At 36.4% G+C, this 15,193-nt stretch overlaps 1 protein-coding gene across 4 annotated transcripts in view; it reads right to left on the bottom strand.

Annotated features, from left to right (window-relative positions):
* The window catches only part of CPEB4 (cytoplasmic polyadenylation element binding protein 4), a 40,930-nt gene extending 25,869 nt beyond the window's left edge, over nucleotides 1-15,061 (bottom strand). For 2 of the 4 annotated variants that reach the window (XM_010164411.2, XM_029084127.1), the window contains exons 1-2: nucleotides 12,979-15,061; nucleotides 2,875-2,956 (exon numbers count right to left, since the gene is read on the bottom strand). In XM_010164411.2, the coding sequence (XP_010162713.1) occupies nucleotides 2,875-2,956; nucleotides 12,979-14,100 (1,204 nt within the window). In that variant the 5' untranslated portion in view covers nucleotides 14,101-15,061. Of the gene's footprint in view, nucleotides 1-1,508; nucleotides 1,549-2,845; nucleotides 2,957-12,978 lie in introns of all 4 variants that reach the window. The other 2 variants (XM_029084125.1, XM_029084126.1) reach the window with 2 other exon arrangements.
* Nucleotides 15,062-15,193: the final 132 nt, after the last annotated feature.

The raw sequence follows: 15,193 nt of genomic DNA, 5'->3' as shown, positions 1-15,193 counted from the left end.
ATTCCTGCTTCAATTTTATTATGAGATTGAAAACCTGCTGCTCTGAACATACCATTTAAAGATACAAATTATTTCCAAGAGAGAGGGAGTTCCAAACTGTGACTGCTTTCTATTATCATATCCATACTCTTTAAGTTGTTTTGAAGGTGTATTTTAACATAGTACCTCTTGAAGTCTATTAAAATATGAAAGCGAGTGGTGTTAGTGTTATATACAAAACTCATGTTGAGTCAATATTAAAGCCTCTCAAAGACTCACAAGATAGCAGTGAGACCTATTAGATCATCTAAATTATTTCCATGCCGTTCTGAGATTGCTCTCTACAGTATGTTTTATTAGTGTCTTGCTCAGGCTATTTTTAAATTCTCAAACACAGAAGCTTTTCCTTTCTGAGAGTATCCAACTTTGGTTTAAAAGCACTATATGGACTGAATAACCCATTTAAAATGCAAAACAAAGAACTTTTTATGGATCTGCTTATTTAACTACAGGTATTTGAAATGGCAAGCAAGATTTGAACTGACAACCAAAATTTGTCATATTTTAAGCTTTCTAGATCCAAGGTTTTGAAAGATTTCTTTCAATCAGTTTAAATAAAGATGAGGCAAGAAAAGTGAAAACAGGAGAGACAGAATCTGTGCATAATCATACAACAACCGATACAGATGGGAAAAAAACACAAAAGGCTTGTGATCACAACCCCTTCTTCAGCCCTTCTATGTTTTGTACCAGCAAGTTAGAATTTTTTTTCCAGCTCTATCAGTTGGTTTAACTAAAGGCATTTTCTCTCCTCACAAATCCTGCCCTACTTGTAGATGATCACTGCAGCATTACCAAAACATGGTAGATGCTAGTTTGAATAAAGATCCATTCCTAAATATATTACAGCAAATAAGTTACTGTATCGAGTCTGCCATGCCAGATAAGCATCAGTCAAATTCAGTGTATTGCAAATTTCACTATAAGCAAACTTAATGTTTTTGCTGAGGAAATCCTTGAAAAATGAGACTTCACAAAGTATTTAATATAGGATCACTTAAATTTTTCATCTCAGTTTTGAGGCTTTTTCTTTATAGTTTTATAACTATTAGCCATGAAACAGAATGACATATGAAGAATTTAAATAATAATTTCCAGAACAATACCCCAATTGATATTACTGTGTTCCAATCAGTATGATACAATGCACACAAAACATTAGACAAACCATAGATGACTCTGCAGAGGGGATGAACAATCAAGCTCAAGCAGGAATTAACGCATATCAGAACTACAAGTATTCTTTGCTGACACGCTTATTCTATCATTCTTAAAACATGGTAAGCGCTCAAAAACATATTTCAATTGCAAAGAATCTTTTCAAAGTATATAAACTAAAAATCATATTACTGTACGGAATTACGCTTGTTTAGTTGCTGAATATAAATACATATGAACCTTATTTTGTTAAATACAAATTTAGAGGGAAATTTTACTTGTTTTACAGCCATGTCACTTTGGGTTGTTACTTTGCCAGATTTCAGCAGCTAAACCCTGGGCTGGGCCTGCCTGACAGTTGAATAGAAGGTCTCAGGACAAATCCAAGGTGCTGCAGTCAGGGATATGGGCACCTGATTCTTGGTTCAGTATATAATGCTGGGGGCATAGGATGTTGCCGGACAGCATATAAAACAAATGAAAGCTATTAATACTTGTCATTAATAAGAGCCTGGCCTCCACCACATAAGAGGGAATGTATTTTGGTTTTTTAATTCATTTGGCACTACTTTTATCTAAATCTAGCCTTCCTTGTCATTTAAATAGGAAAGCATATTTTTTTCTCATCACCCTGAATTGTTGTATAGTACTGGGGATGTGAAACGCAAGCTGTGTTTCAGACCACAGGGAATGCAACAAGTGCAAGTTATTGCCAGTTTATCAAAGGTTGGTCTTCTGAGCAAGAATCACTATTAAAACAAGTCAGATTTCATCAACATCTCAAGCCTTGATATTGAAAGAAACTTTCTTTCAGAAGCCACAAATGCAGGTTTGTTTTTTTAGTGGTCTCATGACTGGTAACAAAACTGAATGCTTAGATAATGAGCATAAGTAAGAGTTTGACTACTTTTACTTAGAGGAGTAATCATTGAACTGAAATAGATTACTCATTATACAGAACAAGAATAAGAAACTAGACTTCTGAAATGTATCCCATAAGTAGTTTCTATTCAGGTGTAGATAAAACATGTAGACAATGCTTTGAATAGTTTTTAAGTTGAGGTATTTTCAAAGAAAGATTACTTTTGGAAAAAAAAAAAAAAAGAAAAAAGAAAAAATATAAATCCTAACTGCAAGTCAGTTCAACCCCCCTTTTCCTTTCCCAGTGGTACAACGAATTCTGTAACTCAAGGCAGCAACAAAAAGAGAGGTAAAGAACTAAAAAAAATTGTGATGAAATACCAGTGTTCTTCTCAAAATTAAATAGATAAACCTCATTCTTCCCCAAGACAGAAAGAACTATGCTTTCTGCAGGAAAATACTATTAAGCAGAAAGTTACGTCTCACTGAGCTGCACAAGATTCCTGAAGTTGATCATTTTTACAGGCTGCACACATTGTATCTATTAAAAACAACACTGGCAACTTACACAAAAGATCAGCTTATGTTTGTGTTTCACATTGTTTTGTATAAAGACAAAACACACTCAAGTGTTCATGTGTTGCAATAGCTTCATCTAGAGACAACTGAAAAAAAGGAGGCCTACCCGAGCTGACCAACATGCATTAGGTGCACAATGCAACTTTACTTTTCCTAACCAAAACTGAAGTTTCTTATTCTAAGTAAGCACGTCTTCCCAATTATTTACTGCAGGAAATAGTCTCTTTCTAAATTTACCTTTCAGTGAATCATTTTCAGCTCTCATTATGTCAATTAGCGAGTTCTCCAGTGAATGCATGTCAAAAGTCCTTGTGCGATCCTGCAAGTAAATACAAACATAGCCTGTTTTAGGCAACAGTGTTAAACAAGACCATCTGAAACATGAAAACTTCGGGTTTTTTCTACGTTGCTACAGCAGAATTAAGCAAAAACACATACACCATTAAAGTCAGTCTAATATAGGAATATTAAAAATTAGAATACTCTTAAACATTACTCTGATCTATATTTATCGTAAGTCACTTAAGAATCCCCATTCAATATTTAGTTTGTATTCCTTGCCATAAAGTTAAAATTTGTTAAAAATAATTTCACGGTTAGGAAGTAAAGATCATATCCTGGGAAACAGAATTGCAAGGAGAAATCATACAACAGGTGTTTCAGCCCAAATTTAAGAAAATCTAAATTCCAGAAACACAGAATTTCCTTCACCTCAACTACTTCCCCAACAACTTAAATAATCTAATTCTGCACAGTCAGTTCAAATTCTGCATAATTATAAAGTATTCCGTACAAGCAGAGTGTTCCAAATAGTCTGGTTTACTAGGGGACAACTTAGCTCTGATATTTAATTCCCTGAATTCACAAGTCTGGTATTCCAATCATTACTAGAACGGAAAGAGGACTCAATAAATGGGAGGCAAGATGTCTCATGTACCATACTCTTTCATTATCTCAAGCCATTTAAAGTATACTTACCAAATATTTCTCCTTCATATTTACCAAAGAGATCATTTAACACATGCATGGTTCAGACTTTCCCAACTAAAACAGTAAGTTCCACATCTTACAAATTTGACACTACATTACCATAAGACAACATAAAATATCCTGGCACTGCATTATTTTAATCAGCAAATTCAGAATTACTGAAATTATATATAAATTTTGAAATCTTTATAGTATCATAAAGGTCACTAATGGAGGCCAAAAAAATCACTCTCATTCCCAAAATTATTCACCTATCCATGTTATCTATGTATTTATACATTTGGACATTTGTAGAATCACCTGGATAGAGTTTTATACAATTATATTAATCCACCTTGAATTTAATTTTTCTGTGTCCAAGAACTCTAACATCAGTTCTAAAGATTTTGTTTCATTCATGTTCTACGAGTTTCACCTCTGAACTGAGATCAAACATGGAAAGTATCTGTTCAAGTGAGAAAGCAAAATGTGAGCAATTCAAGACAGACATTTGCTCTAAACTGCTTCTCTACAACTATTGTTATTACAGCAGTGAATATATATATATATATTTTGTTCCTAAGTCTAGCGGTGAAGCTGAAATTTCTCCAAAGTGCAAAGATCAAGCTTTGATCACTTTTAAAACCAGTGGTGAAGTAAAAAACAGTATTGCACAAAGACTGTTGTGTTTCAAGTTCTAATGTCCTTTACTTCCAGTGATGAAGTGCTAAAGCGGTACTGATTGCAGTGTTCCAAGAGACATTCTTTGTATCAGACAATGATCAGTCATCTTGGACTTTAAACACCTAATACTATTTTAAAAGCAGGAATCCACTAGCTGTTATAGTTCTGATCCATTTCCAAGTTCATAAATTATATTCTGACCACTAAAACCCACTATTTTCCAATTAAATTTTCTGGTATTTTTCCTCTCTTCAGAGCAGTTTATTCTTGACACAGAGCAGGCGAAGTATTTCTACCCGGATGTGCTGCATTTCAAATAGCATTAGAAAGATTAGAGTTTGGAACCATTTGCTTTATTAGTCTAGCCCAATATCAAATTTGCTACAAAAAGCATAGCACTGCCCTGTTTCTCCACAGTATTCATTTCCTTGGTCATTTAAAGTAATAACAAGGTAACTGAGGCACCTTAGAGAAACTATCACAAGCATTTGACTTCTTAAATTCTGTAGTTTACTTTCACACATTTCCTACTGATTTCTTCCTTTCCTAGTAGTATTTAGTTTATTGTTTTGGTTTATGCATTACTAGTTCATAACTATTGTAAATTCTAGTTACACTAAAATAACTAAGCAGGATTGAGTAAAAGTCCATGGGTTTGCATCCAACAGCTGTGTAACTCAGAAACGGATGCTAGAAGACAGTCTCTACATTTCAGAAGTCCTCACAACATGGCAAAAATAGCCTTAAACACAGGTGGGAGCATTTTCTGAAAACTTTACATCCCTCAGTAGCTACTCCTTCCATTCTGACTTTTATAGTGTATTGTGTTTCTCTGCATGGAATTAACCTCAAATCCAACCCATGAACAGCTACAAAATTCTTATTTCACAAAGTACAGAACCTCAGTAGTTCCAAGTCTTTGTTGAATTTGTGGCACTTAACACTTAAGTCGTGATTTCTAGTTTACTGTGCTGTGTATGTGCTGGAGTATGTGGGACTGAAAATAGTCTCCCATCTCTAAAATATCTGTGTTATATTGGGTTCAGATACAGTAATGAACAGAGGGTTTTTCTACAATGATAAGTTTTTAATATTGAGAACAGAAAATTTAAACATTTAAAAAAAAAAAACCTGAATTGAACTAGTTAGCTGATAGGGACACCACATTCTCCAATGGAAGCTTTTTGTAGGGAGGTTTATAGTTTTCCCCTTCCAAGTGAACCAGCCAGCTGTCACTTTGTAGTATAAGGTCCATAAGCTTCTAATCATACTGCAAACATTTTAAAACATGACCCTGTGCACCAATACAAAAAATTAACTGGTCATATTCCTACCTACAGCTATTAGCAATCACATAAAAAGGAGGACTGGCTAAAATATGTCCCACATTCATACTCACGCTCTCCAGTGGTTCCAGCAATTTGTCATAGCAATGGAGAAGAGTGCCATAGGCTAGAGCACCCACAAAATGCTGATATGTTACTATCTCTTTCTTGTCTGTCTGTCCAACAAAACATCTCTGTGCCTGCAGCATATCTAACCATCATTGTCAGTTCCTGGTGCTGAATTGCCCCAGCCTCAACACCTTGTTGATCAGTCTTGTTCCTGGCTTGTTTGAGACAGTTTGCTCTTCCATGGCTCCCCTTATTAATTAAAATATAGCAAATCATGTTAAGCATAACACTAAGAGCCACTAGTACTGTTACATTGAATTTCGATATATTCCTGAAATTAATGCAGCAGTCCACCTCTCTGGAAATGCAGAGTAATTCAAGAACTGGGTATATAAAGAAAACTTGTATACATCTATGCAATGAAAATATGTCAGTCATGTATGCCCTGAATAAAGATAAGCCAAAATGCCATGCTCAACTAGTACAGGGGTTTGCACAGTGCTTATTATAAAAGAACTCCATTAATTTACTTGACTACTTGTCCTGATAGTGAAATGGTCCATTCTACTAGAGAAAGTCACCATTGGTAGTTTTTTTAGAATTTTTATACAATTTAAAGGCTTTTTATTCTGAGACTACTTTGAAAACAGTAGCAGAAATTTTACCAGTCTTAACTTTCAAGATGGCTAGCACATTTTATCAGAAACACATACCTGAAACATATATATGTATTATGTAGTTAACAAAAAAAAACAAACAAACAATGACAGGTTAGTGGTAGTGGCCATACTGCTAAAGAAACTATATATTTAATTCCGTAACATCAAAAAAGCTGTAACAGTCAAGAATTGATCATTAATTGTTAACTGTGAGCTCTTTTCAGATACACAGTTATAAAGCACATAAGCCATGGTGTACTTAGGAAAAAAGTGACGTTGTCTTCAAGAGACTTCATGTAGAGAGAATTAATAACAACATGATGGTGTTTTTAGTGGATCAATTAACAAAGTTACAGTGCTTTCCATGGAGCTGGATTGCTTACTGTACACTGCTTCATTTATTTATAAATAAAAGATACAGGGGTAATGACTACCCTGGAATAAAGCAGAGTACGTACACTTCAGTAACAAAATACGTTAACTACACCCTGATATTATTTGGTCAGGTTGATCACAAGAACTTGGCTTTACATGAGTTTATTTAGGGCATCTAAAATTCTGCTTTATCAGAGGGCTCAAAGGGCACATGGATTTATCCTTGGGAAACAGAACAGAGGCAAAAAAACATCAGGTTGAACACAAGCTTGCAAAAAAAAAAAAAAAAAAAAGCCAAACAAAAAGAAAGAAATCAACCTGCAGTCTTAATACATGACTATGTTTAAAATGTCAGCCAATGTTTCAAAAGACATTCATTAAACAAGTTTGAATAAGCAGTATAATTTCCACAATAATAGACAAGCTAGCAGATCTGGTTAAGAGAGAGCTATCTCAGACTGTAAATATTCTACAACAGCAAACACGATAGTTTTGAACTGTGTGCTGGCTAGCTCTGTCTACAGAAAAATACAATTATTCTGATTGTCCTACTGTCTAGAAATAATTTTTAAGTTTGTAGAGTGCTCATAATAATGCAATCTCATTGTTAAAGCATAGAGAGTAGAACTCAAGACTTCATGTCACAACTTTGTCACTGGATTCATACAGTATGGGCGAACCACTCCACCTCTGACTGCCATGGTTTCCCCACTAGCACTGAGACAGATTATTTTATGTTTAGAGGTCTTGTAAAAAATGGAGCCACTCGTAAATGAGAAATCACTAAATTCTAATTCCTATTGCAATTTTATTTTTCAAAGCCCAAAAACATTTCATTCCAAAATGAAAGTCACTTGGTACTAAGCACGTACGACACACACTAGGACATCCTCCTATGCAGGAGAAATCAAACATTAACTTTTCATGCCCGGGAACATCATATTTTGCACTTAAAAATCCCATACCTAAATTATCATGCACATCAGAAGAATGTACATCTAATTTAACTATTAAAGTACAGATTCATTATTAATCTGCATCCACAGCATTATCATTACCTGAACAATTAAGATTCCAGAACCTGAGAGTTTCTAGTTGGTGCTTCCCACGATGGGCCTCTCAATGATAAAAACCCAGAGTGCGCAAAAAGTAAAGCCTGGCAAGGTATGAGCACTTGCTGGTGGCTAAGGCTGTGCCTAATCTTACAAAATACAATTTCTCTGAAAACCAAGGCAAGGTATGCCATTGCATTAAGCAGTTTATTGAAGATGATTAATCAGTATTTATGAAGTGGGTATAGTTGTAAATCTGAGGTTTATTTTATTTATTTAAATTTTTGTCAAACTAGAATACATGTGAAAAATAGAAAACTCACAATTACATTTGCTACCCTCATTACAGCATGGGAAGTCTGAAACTTTCTGAAACCTTGTACATATTTCCCACCATTAAAAAGCCTTGTGTCTCAGGCAAAGTGAAGCGGGTAGGGAGAGGTAATGTTGTAGGGACTAGTGTAGGGAGAGGTAATGTTGTAGGTACTAAATACAAGTTTCACATTTTGCTCTTAATTGGGAAGCAAATTTGGACTTGATTATGCTTCTGGGTAAGCTTCTCCTGCTTCCCACCACCCTGTAAATGCTGTATTCCAGCACCCAGTCCAGTATCCAGTGAATTAAAGGCTTTGAATAAACAGGTTTTTCCTGAAAGGATGTTGGTGTATGCTGCCCTGATCATCTTTTATAGGTTCACCAGGGAACAATAAGAAAAAGCTGGAAAAGTGACGCATAACATAGGAGTTTTTTGTGAGGGAGCACTTCTGGTTTAGTCAAATTTGAACATTTTTTTTTTTTTTCCTTTTTAAGTGTTAGGAACTACAGACCTTTATAAAAATTTCCAGTAACATGTCTGATTCTATTTTAGCCACATATTAAGTTTTTAATGTATCTTCTAGACATTATTTTCCACAATATCTTGTGTTCTCAGTCTTTGTACTGGACTGCTAAGTATGCGACTTTCAAAGCAAAATGCTTAATAGGAATACTCCTTTTAATCTTAGGAAAATACAAACATAATTCAAATAGCTTCTAACAAAAGCTCTCTTTAAAAAGAAACCCTGAGGTCAAAAACACACAGGAGGGCCAAAGCCAAAGTATTAACGTCAGTAGTAAGTTTATAAAACAAGAACAGTGTTAACTTCCACAGTACTTAGCTTCTGCATGTCATACCACATTAGAGTGCTTCTAATTCCACAGATCAGAAGCTGTGGGGAACAGCATACAAAACACTAATTACTACACAGCTGATGCAGTTATAGAAAAATGGGTGAACAGACATTTAAAAATCCAACTTCAAGTATTTATTCTCTTTTAAAATGATAGCTTGAAATTTCTTGGAATAATTGCTGTTGCTAGAATAAAAATAAAATTCTGCAAAACAAGTAGCCTCATTTTATGCAACCAGCCATCATGATTTATGAAAAGATCCCTCAAAAACAAAGAACAAATATTAAAATAAAGAGGCATGGTAAAGAAATTTATTTGCAAAGTTCTTTCAAGAGGAAAGACTGGCAAATGCATTGAAGAGGTTATTTTTTAATTTCAGATCCCCATGAATTTGTTTAACGCACTTATTAAATCAACCCATTTCTATGGGCAAACAAATCATGACGTATAGCTGAGAATTCAAACACATTCTGTAATCACGTATGTGTTTTCTCAAACATTCCATATCTGCCTGGGGGAAAAGAAAGTCTCTCTGGCGCAGACCCTTGATGGATTTGGAAAGGGTTATATACCTGGAAACTAGCCACTCTAGAAGAAAGGAAAAAACATTTTGAACAAGTGGATATAATGAACTGCTCTCATGTACAAAATTCTTTGAAATGGGCAGTTATTTTCAAGTCTGATTCCAGGAAGAAACACAAATTATTTTAAAGCACTTTTACAGAAAGCTGAACACTATTGCTTAACTTGCTTGTGCCTTCAAAGACCAATTTAAAAAACATCGTCACACATTTGAAGATGAGATCTGGAAACCTGGAAATGCCTATCAAAGCAAGATTTACGCATTGCATAACAGGCAGGATGTTCCACTCTCATAAGGAAGTGCAAGTACACAGCAAAAGGAAAGCCAAAACAATCTTGAGGGCAATGCTGCAGTAAAATGCAATTTCTGAGCACTTAGTTTGTCTGTGCTGCTGGGAGAGAAGTAGAAAGAATTATTTTTTAAAAAAATCAGTAACTTTCTAAGATGCAATAGGCAGAGTCAAAGCATTTTCATTTATTAATTCTCAGGGAAGTATGTTATAGCCAAAAGACTTTTTTTTTTTTTTTAAATTCAGGAACCATTTTTTCATTTGGAGACCATTTCCTTTTCAAATGAACGCACAAAGAACAATGGCTTTTCTCTTTTCAAAAGATCCTTGAAGGGGGAAGCCTGCCCAGTGGCTCAAGCACAATATCAAAACTTAATTTCATTAACAGAACTAGTAACAGGTCTTCGACCTTGCTTCCAGTTCCATCTCTGCAACAAGAGGTTCCTACAGACATGCTACTTCTGAAATGTCGTAAGACAGAATTCCAAATGAAAAACACAACAAAAAGCACAATGTTTTGCATGCAGCTCTCAGTACCAAGCAAGCAATAATCAAATTGCAAGATTATCAAACGGATCACAACAGTATTTTCTTTTTATCTGTGCCACTCGGAATGCCCACTTAATCACAAGCGTCTAAGGCAGAAATATTTGAAGTGAGCAGCAGTTCACATTAGTGGCTTATAGGAACATTATGCAATGTTGTCCTCTCTGAAGAGGAAACAAGCAATTACACTTGGTTACCCTAAGATTTTCATCAAAACACAGACTTCTGTGTTTCACCAAGCTTTGGAGAAGAGACAACCATTGAGAAAAAAAAAAAAAGTGACTCCCAAATATTTGCAATTGTCGATTTACATCTTGCCTTCTAAAGAAACTAATTTTGACTAGATTGCAGCCACACTTGTTAATGATTTAACTAGCAAAACATAAATATTAAATGAAAGGGATAGTTGTATCAAATTACTCCATTATGTTACTGCAGCAAAGACAGCTTTCAGTTATTTCCTAAACAGGAATCTAAGAAGATTCCAGTAACAAAATAGCCCTGTCCAGTACATGATTACATCATCAAGGATACTTCACATCTATATGCATGAACACAAATATACAATAAGCAAAACTCCTTATTTCTGCTTTGAGTAAGGCATACAATCAGTATAATCCAGAAAAAAAATAAAAATAAATCAAAGGTCAATTTTTTTACATCGTTTGTTTCAAGTGATTCAAAAATTCAGTATGCTTTCAACACGCAAATGACTAAGTGACCAAAGGAGCTAAAGATTTTATACAAAAAAAAAAGTTATAAAAAACAGTTGTCCAAGATGGCTTCAAAATTAATCAGCATCTTTCTAGGTCTGCAGTGCTGAAGTCGTGTTTTGCTGCCCTGCCCTTTTCTTCACAGAAGTGATAGTAACAGACTGGAAAGCACCAACACTTTCCTTTTCTTGGCATGAAGTGTCAGACTTGGTCTTGACATGTACAGCTTCATCTTAGTGTTTATGTAAACAGATACCAACATGCTACACAAAAATTATTTCTTTACCATGATCAAAATATGTGTGTCTGATATTTCATATTTGGAACATAACCCAGAAGTCAAGGTTGACTTTGCCAGTTTCCTGAAATTTCCTTGATGTCAAACCAAGTATATTTCTATTACTGCATATATATTTGGGCCTTATACACAGCAGCAAGGACACACTTGATCTCATTCTGTCACTCTGAACATCAGCTATGTGTCAGGGTACAGAATGAATTAAAACTGTGAGCCAACTCTCACTGCAGTGACGCTGGAAAAGGACTGACTCCAGCTGTGTCCCTTTTTCAAATGGTTTCAGTGTATAAATTTGGTATGCTGGACACAGGTTCATTATATGAATTACAAATCCTGACATTAAAATCAATTCTTAATATGCATTCTAAATTTACAAGGGCTCTACCTAATACTGAACCAGATAGCAGCTCTGCAGTAGAAAAAGGTCTCTAATGGAAAGTTATTGCCAGCAGCTGCTCTGTTGTCAGAAGGCTGCATAGGCAGGCCCTGCAAACCAAACAGAAACTGAACAGTTTACGAAGAACTGCGCTGTTCCCACATCTGAATCCACAAAGTCATTATTAAATATATTTATATTTCTTTAGGGTGGTTTATAACATGAGACATATTGCACTGTTTTTATCTACAGATCTTTCATATTATTGTAAAGTAGGTCACCCTGGTTCTTACAGCATGGCTAGAAATACTGCAATCATTTTGAAATTTTTACTTTTACCCTCGTTTGAAGATCTTGGAAAAGTAACCCACTAAATGTAAAAGAACTCTTGGGTTTTTGGATTCACCCTAAAGGAGTTTACAAAAGGCACACACACACAAAAACTAGGTTTAAATAGTGATCGGATGAAGAGTACTTCAGTTTCAATTTTTACTGCAAATTAGGTTCAATATTATACAGTTCAGATCGATAAAAAGTCAGCCTAGAAGGAGAAGTTGAACTGCCAGATAACCTGCCTCCTGTCAGGATAAGGCCATATTGAAATACAGGAGACCACCAACTGAAACTCATCCAGATCTATTTTTGGTGATGATTTAATGGCCTGTAACCAAAATTTGCTGCCATTACTGAGGAAAGCAAATTGTGTTGATTACCATCATATAAAAAATTCAAAGTTTCCAAATAAAGCTACAAAAATTATGTTGCACTACAAGTCCATATGATATTGTTAAACAAAATACAATCACACTTAATACTTTTCCTCAGATGTAGTACATTCTCAGATACTTTAGAAGGCCTCAGATCTTTCGTACTTCATCAGGCTTTTTTCCCTACTCCTTTCTGTAGATTGCTACTTGCAATCTAAAACTAAATTTGTTCATCGGCTATTTCTGAATGTATGTAAGTATTAAGCTGAAGGGAACTGGTTGATGCAGATGTCTGGTGGGTAACTGATATTTATATGATAATCACTATTAAAAAAAAACCACCGTGATTCACAGTCTGGAGCATAATTCACACTATGACATTTTAAGTTAGCCACGTATTTTTTTCAGTTGCAAGCACAGAAGTCATACAATCAAGACTGTACTGTTCAAACCCCCGATGCTTTCTAGGGCATTTTAATGCACTTGCATGTTATTTTTCTTATGGATATAACAACAGTATGCTCACCTGAAAAGGAAAAATGTTGTCAGCTCTATTCAAACTGTCTTCCATCCATGATTTCGGAGCAAAGGCTGAGCTGGGTCGAGCATATTTCTGCAACTGGATATGATTACTTGCAAAATTCTTCTTTAAGGGCGAGATGGAGTTCAGGGGTGTTATCCCTCCGTTCAGTCCCCTGCGGTGGTCTCGACCTTGGGACCCACCCCACCCACCATATCCACCGCCACCAGGGCTCCATGAAGATGGTGTAGGCGATGGACTTTGGTAGCTGCTCCATGGAGAAGGTGGCTTGTTAAGATTATTAGCCAAATGAGGCAATTGATTAAAAGCAGCATTTCTATGTGTGAATGGAGGTGGGTGAGGACTTGCAGGAGACCTCCTCTGTTGCTGATGCTGATTGTGATGATGCTGAAAATGAGGGTGATGAGGGTGGTGTTGAGAGAGGGGTCCAATTTGGGGGGAAAAGCTACCACCAAAGCCAGGGCTGACGTGATGTGGAAAATTCTGAAACAGCAGAGCACCATTATTAGCTGAGGCAGTAGGGACCCCTCCCTGATGAAAGAAACTTGCATCTTCATTGATTATTGTAGAAGAAGAAGGAGCTATAGCTGCAGACCAGTTACTAAAACCAGTCAGAGAAGATGCAGTGGATGTCAAGGGCTGTGTCGAAGTACCTAGCCCCGAAGCCTCTTGATAATCAAATCCTGTTAACACCGGCGATTCTATTCTTATTTTCTCCTTTCCGTTGCCGTTCTCTGAAGAATTATCGCCCTGATTTTCTTCAGTTTTAGCTTTGTCAGGTTCAGAGAGCATGCCTGCTTCCTGACTTTGACTAGGGGAAAGCTGCTGTTTTTCTAGGGACTCTTGCTTTTCCTGTTGCTGAGTTTTAGATTTTTCTGACCCCAGAATCTCATCCTGAATATTATGGGCAGCTGGAGCAGGAAAGAGCCAAGCTGACCCAGCACTACTGCCATTGGCAGCTGTGTTATTATTTATAAAAGCAGCAGGGCTGGGGGTTGCATTTTGATGATGGTGTGGAGGCTGCAGATGTGGATGAAATCTGACTGGAAAAGCTGACTTATTTCCAGTGTTGTTTTGCACTAACACTCCAAACCCGTAATCCCCCATTTATTATATTTAGGGCTTGAATCCTCCCTGTAAGAACAAGTTGATGTTTAGTGTTTACCTCGTCCTCCTCTGAGGCGAGATTAGCAAGTATCCTGGTTTTAGCTAGATATTCCAGTTTCTCCCTCCACGCTATTTATTTCAGATTTGGATAAAGATGTTTGTTTTTTTGCAAAAGATAGATCTCTTCAGCTATTTAAATGTGTCAATTTGTGTCCGTTTCCTTCCTTTGGCCAGGAGGAAGGGAAAAATAAATCTTTGGTTCACAAAATAAGAGGTTTCCTTTTTTTAAAGGAAATGCACAGCAATGAGAGAAAAAGCTTCTGGGGAATAAGGATAAAGGGATTCTAACTATCCTGTTTTTTTCCTCCTCAGCAGCCTTGACTCTCCCATAAATGAGTTAAGAGGGAAGAAAAAAGAAAAAAAAAAATATACAATGACGTCTGGTCCCCCAACCCCTTGGCAGCAAAAAATAGATTTAAATCTGGAATAATTTAATACATCTCTATAATCTAATATATATTTGTGTCCTCTTCAAAAAGAGTCTTTGCTGTGGGTAAGGGAAAAAATTTACCTCAGGATCTCAGCATTCAGAAGGGTGAAAAGGGAGAGTGGGTTACAGAAGAGGCTTTTTTTCCCCCGTGCTGCTGGGTTTAACCTATTATATTTAGTAATAATATACACTCTGTGTGTGTGTATGCGTGTGTGTGGTTGTTTAAAGGGGTAAGATCTTATCTCAGGAAATTAGTATTCTATGTGTGTTGGGTGGGGAGTGAGTTGTGCAGGAGAAGGGTGGATTCTTGATGCTGCTCCTTTTGGGCTGGGTTTCTGAGCTCGCCAGACTCGCTTCTTATTTATGATCCAATATTTGCGTGTCCTTCATATGAGTCCTGGCTGTCCGAAGAGGAAGATTTTCATCTCAGAAATCAGCATTCAGCGTTCGGGAAAAGGGAAGGGAGGGGACAGCGAGTTGTGCAGGAGGAAGGGGAAGGAGATTTTCTTGCTCTCGCTGCTGCTGGGAGGATGTTTTCTGGTGCGGGGCTCGCCTCCTTCCACCGAGAGACGCGGGTTCCCTGCAGAGGAGCGAGCCCCGGGC

The sequence above is a fragment of the Antrostomus carolinensis genome, unplaced genomic scaffold (genome assembly GCF_000700745.2).
Source record: "Antrostomus carolinensis isolate BGI_N321 unplaced genomic scaffold, ASM70074v2 scaffold6763, whole genome shotgun sequence".
In the NCBI taxonomy this organism is placed as follows: domain Eukaryota; kingdom Metazoa; phylum Chordata; class Aves; order Caprimulgiformes; family Caprimulgidae; genus Antrostomus; species Antrostomus carolinensis.
The sequence above is the reverse complement of the archived record's forward strand: the minus strand, read 5'-3'. Positions and strand labels throughout refer to the sequence as shown.